General features: G+C 33.6%; 2 protein-coding genes across 3 annotated transcripts in view; one reads left to right on the forward strand and one right to left on the reverse strand.

Moving 5' to 3' along the window:
• The window catches only part of LOC130828127 (uncharacterized), a 6,844-nt gene extending 1,381 nt beyond the window's left edge, over positions 1-5,463 (forward strand). For both annotated transcript variants that reach the window (XM_057693942.1, XM_057693943.1), the window contains exons 4-6: positions 96-1,868; positions 4,139-4,292; positions 4,720-5,463. In XM_057693942.1, the coding sequence (XP_057549925.1) occupies positions 96-1,868; positions 4,139-4,292; positions 4,720-5,309 (2,517 nt within the window). In that variant the 3' untranslated portion in view covers positions 5,310-5,463. The remainder of the gene's footprint in view (positions 1-95; positions 1,869-4,138; positions 4,293-4,719) is intronic.
• A 1,248-nt stretch (positions 5,464-6,711) lies between these two features.
• LOC130828128 (protein disulfide-isomerase like 2-1) lies at positions 6,712-13,456 on the reverse strand. The gene is made up of 11 exons (XM_057693944.1): positions 13,162-13,456; positions 11,609-11,693; positions 10,617-10,714; positions 10,472-10,527; positions 8,994-9,111; positions 8,761-8,788; positions 8,585-8,676; positions 8,272-8,428; positions 8,053-8,177; positions 7,805-7,904; positions 6,712-7,071 (listed from the first exon to the last, which is right to left on the reverse strand). Exons 1-11 carry the CDS (start codon positions 13,311-13,313, stop codon positions 7,003-7,005), a joined length of 1,080 nt encoding a protein of 359 aa, XP_057549927.1. The 5' UTR covers positions 13,314-13,456; the 3' UTR covers positions 6,712-7,002.
• Between the last annotated feature and the right edge of the window lie 2,668 nt (positions 13,457-16,124).

A 16,124-nucleotide genomic window follows, 5' to 3' on the forward strand; every position in this document is an offset into this window, starting at 1 on the left:
TTTCTTTTAGACATTTTCAGCTGGGCAAACTTTCCGATTTTACATGTATATGATCATTTAAAGAATGACGTTCAATTTTATAATATTTCATATAGAGGGAGCTGTCTGAGAACGGTGACCATTCATCTTTCAGAGGAAGTGGCAACTATAGTTGTGCATCATCTATAAACGGGGATGATGGCTATGGGACAAGAGCCCCAGGGGTGGTTGCGCGGCTTATGGGATTGGACACTATGCCTTCCACAAGTTCATGTGAGGCAAGTCTGTTTGCCTCTTATGAACCTCATGCTATTGAGAGTTCTTATTATTCTAGATGTGCTGCTCCGTTTGATCTTGAGAACCATCATATGGTCAGCTATGCACCTAACAAAATGGAGGGTTTCTCATGGAATTCTACAGATTCAAGAATGGGTAAGGTTCATGGTCGTCCACTTGATAGATTTCAGACTGAGGTATTGCCTCCAAAGTCTGCCAAACCTATTTCAATTACTCACCATAAGCTCCTATCTCCAATCAAGAGTCCGGGGTTTGTACCTACAAAAGATGCAGCATACATAATGGAGGCAGCTGCAAGAATCATTGATCCTGCACCTCAGCCAACTTTGAGAACCAAACTCTCATCTCTGGGCTCTCCTTCATCATCATCGTTCAGGATCCAAGATATGAAAGACAAAGTGTATGCTGCACAGAAGTCATCCAGACTGTCTGAGTCCTCGAAGACTCCAATAGTATCTGCTCCCGTACAGCAAGAAAGAGCAAGAACATCTGATAGGTCTAGTCGAAGGTCTCTGTTCAAAAATATTATGAGTTCACAAGCAAGCAGCTCACTGAAAGTGAAAAGCAAAGGTAAAACAATTCCTTCAGCTTCCCACGGTAAAACCAATGCACAGAAAACAGATGGCTCACTGTATAGTGATAGTAGGAGTCAGCAGCAGAAGGAGCGTAAGAAGCTAAAACAAAAGGAGCCAATTACGCAAAAGGGTGGTCCAAGTGGAACTCCTAGGAAAAAGAGCTCGGGTGTGCTTAGGCAGAACAATGAGAAGCAGAATAGTGTCTCCCATGTAGATCAATCAACTGCAAAATGTTCAGTATCGGATCAGCAACCTAGAAAATCTTCTCATGGGCGTAATCGTGCTGGTCCAAGTAAAATCGTTAGTAAAGTTTTTGTGAATCCCGAGAATGGCTCAAAGAACGTTGTAACAACAAGTGTAATTGATCGAAAATCTCCACAGAATGGTGTTAGTGACAGGAGACCTCCACTGTGTGGGGCTAGTGAAAGGAGACCTCAACTGAATGGGTTTAGTGATAAGAGGCCTTCACTGAATAGAATGAAAAACATCTCAAGAGGCAAGCAGCTTTCTGGCAAGAATAACCAGATAGGGGAGAAAATTATGGATAGTTACGATGAAAGAACTGCACAACATGATTTAGCACTTCAAGGAACTTCTAGAAAGGACATGGATGTTATTTCTTTTACTTTTACTTCTCCCATCAAAAAAACCGAATCTCAGTCCTCATCATCTACTATTGAAATCACTAAAAGCAATCATCGTGATAATGTTCAATTTGCTTCAAGTTTTTCATCACCATCTCGAGGGTTGAAATTGATTGATAGTGGCTCTTTAAGCCTTCTTTTGGAGCAAAAGCTCATGGAATTAACTAACAAAATTGGGTCAACCAAATCTGATTTGGTGGTGGAAAACCCTGATACCAACACTGTCTCACGACTGTCTGAATCAATTCCATCGCATGATGTTGTTGTCCCTTCTCTAATGGATTATGATTACTGTTTCGATAGAGATGAAACAAGTGCTACATGTGATGATGATTGGTCTTCTATGCAGACTAAATCAAGCCAGAATTGGGAGGTATGCTCCTGGTTGATGCTCGTCTTTTCACATGCTATAATTTTTTTATCATAAAGACAAACAGTATCTGGTTTTCCTACTATTATTTATTGCCAACTTTCTTGACTTAATCATTTTTCATTATAATTAAATTAAATACATAATATAAATAAGGTTGGTGAATCAATAAGCTATGTGCTCATACTTGCAATGAAGATTGTTGTTTTTGGTTTTTAGACGAGTTCAAAATGTTTTGGCAAAATTCTTATGTACGTACTCTATTCCCAAATGTTTGGTCATTTTCCTTTGTTTACCTTATTATATCTGGTAGTAGGCAATGCAATTGGGAAAAGTGGGATTAGAGAGAGACACATGAGCGAGCAAGTGAGTAAGGGAAGTGGCTCCAGCATTTTGTTACAACCAAAAACAAATAAATAGGGCAAACATTTAGGGAAGAAGGCAGAATTAATATCTGGTGATGGAATAACCAAAGTCACTTCTCCCTCATGAATCCTTATCTTCCTCACAAATCCTGATCCTGCATTTTTTCATAGTTCAAAAATGTATGATTCTAAACTTGGCCTGTCTGATCTAGTGTGAGAAATTAGGTTTAGTGATCTGCTTTAAATAAAATTCGCACGTAACACGACCATATTGTTAATGTTTTGGAACTTATAACGACTGAAATATAGGTCGGGACTACCGCAAAACCATTCAAATTGTTCGCAAAAGCTGTTTGTGGTAAGTTACTGCAAAAAACCTGCATATTTGAAATTGCATCTCATGCTAAGGCTGTCAACCTTTTGCAAATGCTGTCCAGCATCAACTTTCATTGCACTGTCAGAAAACCCAAAAAGGGGAAGGGATGGAGAGAGCACGAAGATGGAGGAGTTGAGCAGAATTTTGTCATGTTAAGGTGTATTGCTGTTGCTTTTAACATAATAGAAACCAGCTGAGAATTGTGTCTTTATTTCTGGTGGCCTCGTCTTGTTTGTCAGAAGAGGCCCCTGGGTGTAGGAGTTCTGTATTGTTGACTTTGAGTATAATGGAAGATGTGGGCTAAAGAAAGACGAGAGACTAAAATGCAGGATCCTAGTATTTTTATTTTTTTGAGATGATAAGAAAACTGAATGACTTGTGGATTGTTCCCCTCCCCCTTGTTTTTCTTAGTTTTTAGGATTCTTTGCTGGTGCTATTCTGCTTCTTATTTTGCAACTTGCTGTGTCTGTTATTTGTGAACGAGAAATAAATATGTTACTTGCATTTTAAATAGAGAATGGATATTTTCCTGGAATTTGTTATTCTGAAAAGATCTTTCATGTTATTGTTGGGCTAAAGAAAAGAGGACCCATATAATTTCTTAAGATCATTGTCTATTCTACTAATAGAGATCTTTGGGATGGTGTATATCTGCAGCTTATTCCAAATTTTCTTTAGATATTGAGCAATATTTTACATAACACGTTTTAGGTCTATCTTTGAGCTCTTATTTGGATGACTATTAATTATGCATTCATGAATAAATGCCATTGCAAATGCATTGGTTCTTGCAGCCCCTTCTAATACCATCTTGAAGTCATTTTCAGTTTTAAGTTTGATTGCAACAGAGGTAAAAGATTTTGTCAAGCTTGTCCAAAATGACTCTGTATTAAAAGTAAATCTAAACACTATAGTCTTCTCACTAAGTGGAAAGGCTTTACTTAATATATATTTGGAGAGAAGAGTCGAGTGAATCTAGTTATTTGGGCAGTATGATCAAAACTGTTGTCCGGTGTAGAAAATCATTGAGTTGACCTTCTTATCACTTTTTTAGTCTTTCCAGAAGTAGATATTGAGGTCTTAGCAACATCAAAATTACGAGTTAACCTTGTACCCATTATTATGCTATCATGAAGTTTTTCCTTATCACATAAATGGTAGAAAAAGGTTACCATTTTAAGTTATCTCTGGCTTTCAGTCTCGCAATGTTTATTTTGGAACAACCGCTCTAGGATACAATTTGCACTTAATAGTTAAAGCGGTTAGTCACTTGGAGAACCATATTCAGTCATTAGTTTGTCTTTTTACCTTTTCACTTCCTTTTTCCATCATTGATCCTGACCTTAGTATGCATGTCATGGCATTGTCAACTTTGTCCAATATTCTCTGTTGATATTTGAAATATACCCTGCTTGCCTTTTGTAATTTCAGATTGAGCCTTGTTTATTTTTGTTATTTCAGATTCTTTTCCCTTATAACTTTCTTCTCTAATATCCTGCTTGCTTTTTTTTTTTTTTTTTCATTTTGTAAAGGATTTTGATGGTATGGAAGAGCAGGGTGCTAGCAGCACTAACAGGTTCGAAACCTGTGGAGAATCTGATATTGGGCACCTTAACATCTCACTTCCAAACTGTTCAACGTCGGGAAGTTGGATGGCATCTACTACTACAAGCAAGGTCACTCATGGTAAGGTTTTTCCTCCGGATACAGTATTGGATATTAACAATACCTCCATGCAAAACCATTATAGATCTTTCCTATGATAATTTCAGTGTGATATTCCTACTGTTTCCAAAAAATCTAAAAGAAGAAATTGATTTTTGTGAAATCTGTAGCACACGTATATTTGAGTATTATGTTCAGTTAATCTCTACCCTTAGAAATTACTACATTTTCTCGAGCATGCGCGTCTTAGAAGTTAAAATTTTCAGCGAAACAGAATGTTTGACGGGTGAAGTGGGTTGAAATGTAAACTTAAGTGGATTGTTAAGATGTTTGTTCGTGAAAAACCATTCGGTATATGTTCTTTTGATTCAATACTGCTGTTGTAGATGTGTATTTTCGTTATATTAATATTTTCAAGTGTTAAATTCATACGCTCTTTGTTTTGCAGAAATTGACGAGCCTTCATCGCCTCAATCTCAGGAAGTCACAAGTTGCATCTCTAGTGAAAGTTTCCATCCAAGAGAAGACGAGTCAGATTTCACCGATGTGTCATCATACTGGGAACTAGAATACGTTAGACACATGCTTCATTATGCTGGACTGAATAGATTAAGGTTGGATGAGAATGAGAAACACATAGATCCCGGTCTTTTTGATCTCATGGAAAATCTGATTAATACATCTAGCACCAGAAATACAGAACTGTGCTCCAAGCTGGAACGGAAAATCTTATTCGACTGTGTTTCCGAAAGTGTTAACGCAAAATATCAACGAGCTTTTTCTGGGAGCTACAAATCCTGGGTTAAATGGGGAATGCTGCTACAAAACGAATGGTTAACTGAGGAAGTGTATAAGGAGATTTTGTGTTGGCAAAATATGGGAAACTTAATGGTGGACGAGCTTGTGGACTGTGATATGAGTACTCAGCAAGGAAGGTGGCTCGACTTTGAAATGGAATCGGTAGAGGAAGGTACAGATATTGAGAAGATTATCGTTGAATCCTTGATCGATGAGCTCGTTGCTGATCTAACTGTATAATCACTTAGAATCATAAATTAATCTCGTTAACCCATCTAAACTAATTGTATAATGTTAAGATTTACGAACAAGAGATCATTGAGTTGATCAAGATATTTCCTAATCGTAATGTGTTGGATGAATTATTCTTTTGAAAGAAATTTGTCGCTACAAAGATTTCGTGTGTCGTCTTTGACTTCATCTATGTCATCGAAACTTCTTTGAAATGCTTGCTTTTGAGGATTCGAAACTTTTCCAAGGGGAGTCGACATATCGGTAAGTTTAAATCACTTGGTTGGCCGGCCCCTTTGATTGTAGGGTGGTCCTGGATTTACTTGCTAAATATGGGCATTTTGATCACAAAATTGCCTCTGATAGTTGTTTTGAAGCGAGTTTGCTAATAGTTGAGACACATTACTTGAGTTATTATAACTTGTTCTCTTCAATCTCCATTATAAACCAATAATGTTTACTTTGTACGATTAAGTTGGATGTGTCTTAAACTCCTTTTTCTAACATGCAAGACGAACAATCATATTCAGTTACTACTTGTCAGTGGGTGTCACCTGGAAAAACCAAATTCCTTTTGATGCTTCGGTCATTGATTGTGAAAAGTGGCTAAAATAAAAAAGTGGAATGACTAGTGTGATTGATCTCGACTAATCATGAAAAACTTACCTCAGAATTATTACAAAGGGTTTTTGGTTAATGGACTTTATGAAATGGGGTGTTGATTTGTAAGAGAGAGAAATAGGAGAGAGATCAATGGCTTTAAATCCAATGTTAAAGCTTCAAAACAAACCCTTGTTAAACTTAAAAGTGGACAGGGGTTAGATGGAGAGAATGAGAAAATATAGTTTAGATTAACTAGGTTGGATTACGAGTTGATTAAATATTTAGTATCACCTAATATCATTCCTTCAATGAAAATAAATAATAAACCTTTTTGTGAAAAAAAACTTGTAATTTGGACAAACACGAGCATTAATTTTTCACATATAAGTTTTATAACAAAATCACACTATAATTCATATTATTTCTAACATTAAAGATTCATTTGATTGTTGACAATAAACTGTAAAATGATAATTTATATTTATATAATAAGATTAACGACCATGTTTATCCTACTTTAATTCATTCATATTAGGTAGTAATTAACAATTGTGAAAAAAAACATAGTTAAGAATGAGAGGTTTATTGCCAACAAAGTGACTACAACACATTTTATGAAAATTAACACTAAAATACATCCTACATCCTACGTAACGATCCTTAAGCATCAAATAGACTTATATAAATATAATTTGAATATTTAAGGAGGGAGGAAAGTTGGATATAAAATCCCCTTTGGTACTGTAAAGTCGAACAACTTACCGTTTAAGGCAAGTTAGGATGAAATTTGCACAAGAAAAGATTGGTATGGTAGTGAAGAGTAATCATGTATTACAGCGCGAACAAAATGTATCAGACAAAGAAATTAACTGGCGGCTCCTAACACTATTGCAGCCATAAACATTCCTCTGGGTCTATTATTTCTAAACATGCAACACAAACAATAAATTATGCAAGTACGATTGAGCTATAAGAGCAAAAATGCGCAGCGAACAACGCGCACCAGAAACACAACACTAAGAAACCTTTTCCCTAAGCCAAAATAGAATCTGCAAGATTAGCACTCGAAGTATAAATGTTGAGCATCGTATCAAGCAGGTTAAGCCGCAAAAGTGGATAAGATATTCTTCTTTAAAGAGAACTCGTCAGCTTTCACTGGACTGATTGCCTGCATGAACAATCAGTGCACTTAAGTTGCTAACAATGAAAGCTAGGTTCATTCTGGCACAAGATACAGCAACATAACAACAATGATTTTTGGTTCATGATCGTGGGATGATTATGATCAAGTTTGACTGAGCTGGTTGTTACACAAGATACAACAAAAATTTTCAATTTCGTAACTATGCAATGGCTCTAGGGTACGGCCCAACTCGCAGCTACTTCACTGATCATTAATACTATTGCTCGCTTAAGGGTGTCTAGCAATGAGTCTTTCAATGAGTCTTGTTCACAAGACTGGTAATGGTAAAGTGAGAATTATGGTGCGATCATGTGATCTTACACTACAAGGCAGAGGAAGAGTTCTCAAATAAAATAATTTCCCTCATTCCAAGCATTAAAAACATTCACTGACGGCTATATATTTAGTGTGACAAGCAACTATGAATCAATAATCATCACTAAAGTCGAAAATCATGTAAACCGCAAGTGAAGCAGCTGTGAATGTGTGTGTCTCTAAGAAAACAAATACTTCAAAGAAATACATCCACTCAATGAGCATTACACCATTATGATAATTTAAGGTAGCATTGATGGTTTGACTACTTGAATCACTTAGGGGTCCAAGTTAATATTCAAGAGCCATCAGAATCTTATGTTGCACGAATAATTTAAAAATCACTTGCACAACTTTCTAATCGAAAATCTAGCAGGCAAAGATAGCAACACAATAAATTTACCTTGCTAAGCATGCGTTCAAGCCTCTGGATTTCATTTTTAGCATAGTCAGCACCTTTTTCCATGCATTTTTTGGCTACCTTAGTATAGATCTTCCCGTACCTAGTGAATAAAAAAAACAGTGGTATTAAATCCAATAGGTTCACTTTACTTTCATACATTGCATACTAGTGAAAAAAATCTACGAAGAGTTCGGGCTACCAAGGTAACAAAATTAGCTATAAAAATGCAACTGCAATATCCTTACAACCTTGCAGCAGAACCTTCAAGCTTCCCAGCTTCTTCCTCCAATCGGTTTAGGATGGTTTTTTTCTCATCGTTGGTTGCACTTACAAATTCTTTCACCAGCTCCTCCAAAGACGCAACAATACCAGCCTATTTGTTGGAAAGCAAATGCCACATTATATAAGAATATGTCATCAAATTTACAACGAAAGTACCATAACCAGTAATAAAGCACATGATTCACCTTTGAAGTAAGTTGACCTTTACTATCACGACTGGTGCCACACTTCTCATTGATGAAGCTTACAAAGTCATCCAAATCCCTACCACCTTCATACTCTTCACCATCTTTATTGTTCTTAGGGAAGAACTTCAATGTTGGGAATCCACTGATGCCATACCTGGAAAAAGCAGCCAAGTGCATTGGTATTAGCAAACTAAACATGAAAGTAAACAAAGATCAAGAAAGACGAGCATACAACTCCCATGAAAGTTAGAATAACATAATATGCAACACAATATGAAATTTCAGAGGACGAGGGAAATAGTGAACCAACTTCTCTGCCAAATCTCTGTATTTATCAGCATCAAGGCTTGCAATCACGACATCTTCATCCAATTTAAATGCAGTTGCAACCTTTTCGTAAATCTACACATGGCAAGAAGAGGATTCAATGACAAAATAAAGGCTGATTCACCAAATATAATATGAGTAAGAAACTTGGGGACTTACGGGAGCAAGTGCCTTGCAGTGACCACACCTGACAATATAAGCATACATGAGACCCAGTTCTACAAATATTCATATAGGAAAGCTTCAAAACCGAGTTGTTTTAATATACAGCTCGGCTTTTAAGATTAGTACATACAGATACAGTAGCCAACTCATGCAATTAAATGTCAAAGACAATTGATTCTGAAGAAAATTATGCAATCATGAAGTACAAAGGCTAAAGCATAACAAACCATGGGGCATAGAATTCAACTAGAACATCTTTAGATTTATCCAATACAACTTCATCAAAGTTTTCTGGTGATAGGATCACCACATCTGAAGGAACAGCAGTAATCTTCACATTGGTCCCTGTAAACAGCGAATAAAACTAACACAATGAGATAGGCGATTGGATGTTTAAACAAAGCAATTACAATTCTAATTTATTTTGATCTACCTATGCTTGAACATGTTCTGTACAACTATAAAAAAATCATTACTAAATGGCCTTCTCAAACTTTAAAATACATTCATTATACTAAACATCTAATCAAAGGTCTAGTCTGGTTTGAATAGAAATGAAGAAAATTGATACAGTACAAGAAGATACAACAAAGCCAATCTATTCAATCTACAAGATTTATGGTGAAGGCACTGTTGACTACAACCTATATAATAATATTTAATAAATAGCAGTAAAAGAAACCTTTTAACTTTTAAGCAATAAAAGTTCACGCAACGCAAATGAGAGTAACACGAGATTAAAAAATACTCATTTCATATCAACAAAAAATCTATTTTCATTACTAAATCCAAGTTCAGTTCAGTAAAGTCGTTTAAATGGATAGACAGAGTAAACAGGACAAGAGTAGTCTTTTTTCATTTCTTTTTCGGGGGGTTTCAGAATTTCAGGATGGGAAAGGAAGTCTTTCAGCAGCCACTCTATATATATATATATATATATATATATATATATATATATATATATATATATATATATATACTAATTTTTTATTTTTGAAGAAAATATTTTCTTATAAAATATGATCAATATGCCTATTTAAGCATACATAACGAAATGCTAACTCAAAATACAAAAATTGACTAGAAATATTGTGCACCCCGACTAAAAATGATGACTTGAAACTAAATTTGATGACGTGTAACTAAAAATGATAGCGTGGAACTAAATTTAGCTCAAACTGGACGAGTTTGGGTTTTGATCGTGTTCGACCTAGTTATTTTCCAGTATTTTTGAGGCGGGTCATTTTTGGTTTACGGCTCAAACTTTCCAAGTTAGGAGCCACTAATTTCCAGTCAGGTTTCACGTCAAATTTTGATAGGTCTACCTATAGCCTATCACATGAAATTGACAGCCTTAAAATGGAAACTTAATGCTCAATCCTCTATAAATGAATATAAATTCACAATTTGATAATGCATAGGATAAGTAAAATGCACACCAAATTCACATATCAAAACCTCAGAATTCCCAGCTCAAAATATTAGATATGACACAAGTCCTTGGGTAATCCAGTCAACAGCCGCTGATAGGTCATAGGATAGTAGATGCTTTTTCTTCTTAGAAAAGTATTTATTAACATCAAAATTTTTTTCCACTGCTTTAGTAATCCGGTTAACAGCCACTAATAGAAGAGCACATAACATTAATTTTGCCACTGAAAGAAGTATTTGACCTTACACAACCATATCATCATATACCACATACCTCCTTCCATGTTGACATACTCAGTAAGTGCCTCGGCTGTACGGGCACCTTCATATCTACAAACGAAATTATAATAGTGGTGAACAAAACTTTGTTTGCAGGCTAAACCAATATAAGCTGTTAATCCAAAGATTCACAAACTCACTTCTTAGGTTCCAAAGATCCCTTTGGAAACCACTTAATTGTGGGGTATCCTGAAACATCAAATTTGCTACAAAGGTTCTTCTGGTCATCACAATCAACCTGTATGGAAATGAACCATAAAATCAATAAATAGTGCATCTCACTATCTCCTACACCAATATTACATAAGCAAAAGCAAATTATACAGGAGAAAAACTAGGATTACAGCACAAATGGATAAATTCTTCCAATCCAAGGATTTAAGTAGGGAAAGAGCTTAAATCTAATAGAAAGCAACCAAGATTTAAGAAAGTCCATTCTCTCAGAGAGTTACGAGAGAAAATAACCTTCATGCTGGTGCCTGGTGCACGAGAAGACTTAGGAACATAGTTTTCCATCTCCAAATATCAAATGAACTTAATCTAATCACACACCTTCAGTTTAAAAAGCCATTGCATACGCTGAAACCATACATCGTAAAAATTATTTTAATTCATGCATCCTATCGGACCTAAAGTTCTCCTGTATACAAATCAATAATGGCATTCACTAGTTTATACAACCATTAGTCTGCCAATCCATTTTAAATGTTCACTTCCAAAAAATGAATTAATATACTCTTTTAAGGTTACAAAGTTCTATAAAAGATAAGCAACACGAATGAGCTGGGTATCCTTCACTGCTGAATGCAATTACTTGACCCTCACCCCAATGAAAACAGCAAAAAGAGAAGTATTGATATTGTAAGCAAAAGATACAAAGAACTGACTCATTCATGTTAATAAAAAAATTAGCTGAGAAGTAAAACCCTATCCTCTTCACATGATTCCCATCCCTCTCAGTCTCATAAGTACATGCCAAATAATAGTATAGCATGTCGCTTGTTTCAAATGCATGCAAGACAATCAATATTTCATCGTCTAGTAAAATTCTGAGGACTGATTTTATTCTTTCATAAATTACTTAATTCCACCAAGGTAAAAAACGTAATAAGATATCGGCAGCGTGACTGACCTTTCCAATCAAAACAGAGTTTGCCTTTTTGAAACTCGCGCCAAGTTTTTCATATTCTGGGGCAAGCTTTTTACAATGGCCACACCTGTAAAGGATGCAGTCAATCAATAACACAATATTTCTACAATGAACATGCGACAAATTTCCACGTTGATTTGTTTTGGTTCATGTAGCCTATCAGATTAAGATTTAAGGCTTTGGCATTATTGTTGTGAATACGACGGTTAGATAATTGTGAGACTCACGCACTATGGCACAACAACTAATGAATAGCAAACAAACTTAAAAATGTGATTCCCCATGACTAGTAATGAGAAAGCTTAGCCTAGATATTCTCTGCACTTATCTCAGCAGAATTTCAAATATTTAAAAAATTACATATTTTTCTTTTCAAAGGAAATCAGACTCACGACAGATTTTAAACACGTAATCAAAGAATATGACTCAAAGCATGATATGAATGGTTTTAGACTTTGAAGAACAAAAATGTCGCAACAGTAAGGCTCTTCCCCAAGTGATATCATGAAGGACCCCACCATTGCCAGGTGCGTTCTATAAGATTCATTCCTACAAGAGAATAAGTGAAACATTCATGGGAACAATTGGATTTGCAGATTCTCTGCCTTCAACTAGCATACACTAATCTGGCTGAACATATCATTTCTCCTCATCTCCTTAGTCCCTACTTTCTTTCCTTTCTTTCTTTCAAAATTTGGTGCCATAATTTTCACTCATTTCATGTAACGTCAGCTGTCACTAAAAAACTCATTATTAGCCCTTTTGTGATATTAACTTTTTAATTAGCTTTACCTCTATGATTATTTCCATTTCTGTTTAACAGCTTGACACCAATCTTTCAGCTCAATGTTAATCCATTTCTAAAAAAAACCCCTTTTTTTAAAGACATACCTAGTTTAATGTAATAAACTTAGCTTGATGGATATGGTATATTATTATTTGCACATTGATAACCCTTCCAGCTAGTATGATGCTAGTCTAAACCACAAATTTTCCACATTTTTCCTTTACATTGTTGTTAGATCCTACACCCCTATTTACAGATCCCTTGATTCACCACATACTACCATGTACAGAAACATAGTATATCGATAAATATTTCACAAAATGAAGCTCAGATTACACCCCCTTCCCCCCCACCCCACCCCAAGACATACTAAAATAATCATTTATGACATCAAATACTCATATATTCTCATTCAATGAGCAAATTACTACATATAACATATTAACCAGAACAATCTCGTGAATCCGTTCTCTAAATACAAATTGTGGGAAATGATCAATTTTTGGCGTACTAAACTTAAATAGTGAGTACATTTAAGTTAAATCGATTCAATAAGCAATTAAAACCTATATCACTTACACTGTTTAAACACCCACTTACCTAAACATCTAACCAAACGGATCTAGTAGAAGGTAAGTATGTGAAAGCAAAATGATCCATTAGATAAATAGGCAAAATCGAGCTTAAAAGATCAATAACGATAGAATCAAAAGAAAAACAATCATCAAAAAGAGAAGAAAAAAGTTACCAAGGAGCATAGAATTCAACGAGTGCACCACGATCTTGACCGACCTCATTCTCAAAGTTCTCCTCCGTCAAAACAACAACATCGTCAGCGAAGGCAGAAACAAGAAGCAAAGCTAGGGTTCCGATAGCGAACAAGATCGGAGATTTCTCCATTTTCGAATTCTGTCGATCTCCTTGAATTTGATTTGATGACTTTAAAAATAAATAAAGAGTACTCCTGTAATGAAGAAGGGCAATTGAGTATACTTAAGTTATGGAGGGGTATAAATGATATTTTCTCAGAATTGGGGCTCCTGGATCGTGTGGAGTGATGACTTGATTAACACTACACAAATGTGTCCCATCTGGCAAACAATGACTCAATTTGAGAGCACCCGGCCAATTGTGTTATGCCACGTCTCGCTTAAAAGTGATGATTATGATAATTTTTTAATTAATACTCCCTCCTATTCAGCTGAACTGTCCCATTTGACTTTTCACACTTGCCGAGGCAACATTTTAACTATTAATATCTCAAATTATGCTTAATTAAAAATTATAAAAAGTTGATATTAATAATCCTTGTATTGAGACAAATCAAACAAGATCCCATATGACTATGTTTTAACTTATAGATTAAGAGTAAAATACAAATTAAGAGTGATAAGTGAATAGTGCCAAAAAAAAAATGGGACAATTCAGCTGAATAGGAGGTAGTATAATATAATAATATAATAATAACAATTGAGTATAATAATAATACTCATTCCTTCTTTTTTTTTTTATTATCTTCTCATTTACCTTTTGCTTTTAAAGTGAAATTTGAGTCTTAATATCTCTAAATTCATATTATACAAAATTATAAAAAATATATAATAAAAAAGTATATATTAAGACGAATTTAACGAGATCTCATATAAATATATATATCATCTATATATGTCTTAAAAATCTTAATTAAATTTCTCTCAAAAATAGAATATTTTAAACAGTAAGAGCATTAGGAAACAAAAAGAGTAATATTTTCTCTTATTCTTCTGTCTCAGTACTTTTATTTATTTTTAATTTATAAGTTATGATAAAATTAAGTAGAATTTTATTTCATTTGTGTTAAAACAAGAATTATTAATATCAAAATAAAGTAAAATAAAGTAAGAGTAACATTGTGGAAACTCTTGTAATCCACTATTAATATAAAATCATAATTGTAAAAACTTTTGTTTGAATGTTTTAAATGCTCCTTTTCTTTCTATTTTCTTAAAGAAAATTGAGATTCATTGCTGTATATGAATAGTAGAGTAAATGTGCTTCTTAGGAAGAAAAAGTGTATTTTTTTATAGTGATAACCAAGTAATTCCTCGGCCTTTAATAATAAGGTTGTCAGTTTTGAATTATCTCATGCAATAAATGGATATTCTAATTTCGTTCTAAAATAAAATTAAATTTAGGCATTTTATTATATAATGACACAATTGGCTATTGTATAAGCATTTTCAAATAGCTTGTAAATTGCAATCTAAAAATCATTTTTCTACCATTTTTTCTAAAAATGTGTGTTGACATTTGTTAGAATCATCTACGAACTAAAAAAGGTAATCAAGAGTTGTTGTTATACTAGATTATTTTTTAAAAAATACATATTTAAGATTTATGTATTAAATTCTGGTTAATTAAAATAATAGTTAATAATAGGTATTACTATATGTCGCCATCTCTTCTGACAATTTTGTCTCTGAAGATATTTTTGAAAATTTTCAATAATGAAAAACTCTACAACGGTTTCCAAAAAATAGTTGGAGTCACTGAAAATGTGCGACTCAACTTAGATGAAGTCGCACAAAATGCGCGACTCAACCTAGGTTAAGTCGCACATTTTGTGCACTTGAATATTTGATTCTATTTTTTTTTTATTTTTTTAATATTATTATATTTTGGTTATATTTAATTTTTTTTTATTAATTAACTATTATTATAATTTTTTTAATATTTAACATATATTTATTATTTAAATATTATTATTATTTGTTTATATTTAATTTTTTTGTATCATTGTAATTAGTTTTGTTTAAGATTTATTCTAAGAATTATTATTATTATTTATCAATGTTGTTAACGAACATTGTTGTGAATTGTGAATATGCATTGTTTTGGTTATATATTTATTAGTTTTTTTCAAGATTTATTTGTATAAGGAAAAATTATCTGGAATAATCTAACATTTTTATAATTTTCTTACAATAATTCCACCTATTAATTCACCTTGAATAATCCAAATATTTTAGGGGGTATTTTTCCTATAGTAAACCCAGTAATCGAATGACTTGCTATAGCAAGTTTTAATTTTTTTTAAAAGATAAATTAAAATAAAAAGTCAAAAAAAATGTTAAACTTTTTTATGTTCTAAATTCTATATATAAATTTTCAAAATTTTTCTATAATTTTACATTAATTTTCAGTTTACTTTTTTTGTAAATTACCTACTATAGCAGGTCATCCGATTACCCGAGTTTATTCTAAGCATATACCTTCTAAAGTTGATATTATTCATGGATAATTAATAGGTGGAATTATTGTAAAAAAATCATGAAAAGATTAGATTATTCTAGATTAATTTTTCTTTTTATAATTGTTATTATTTATCATTGTGTTAACGAACATTATCAGAAAATTGAAATAATTACTAAAATGAAAGTCCAATTTAAAAATACATATGTAATACAATATCAATCAATATTATTTCACTAAACTAAATTAAATTAAAATAAACTCACATTGAATAAATTAAATTCATCATCATCATCATCATCATCATCATCCTACTCAGTGTATTCCGCTCATAGAAAAACTATGGACAGGGTCTGGGGAGGGAAGGACGACAACAACTTATACCCATAATGGAGAGCACGGCCAAAGGAGTCCCCCGGCTCAAGAAAGATAAAGAGACATAACTACACGGAAAAGATAAATTAAATACCTATAAATAAA

The sequence above is a fragment of the Amaranthus tricolor genome, chromosome 12, assembly GCF_026212465.1.
Source record: "Amaranthus tricolor cultivar Red isolate AtriRed21 chromosome 12, ASM2621246v1, whole genome shotgun sequence".
Taxonomy (NCBI): Eukaryota; Viridiplantae; Streptophyta; class Magnoliopsida; order Caryophyllales; family Amaranthaceae; genus Amaranthus; species Amaranthus tricolor.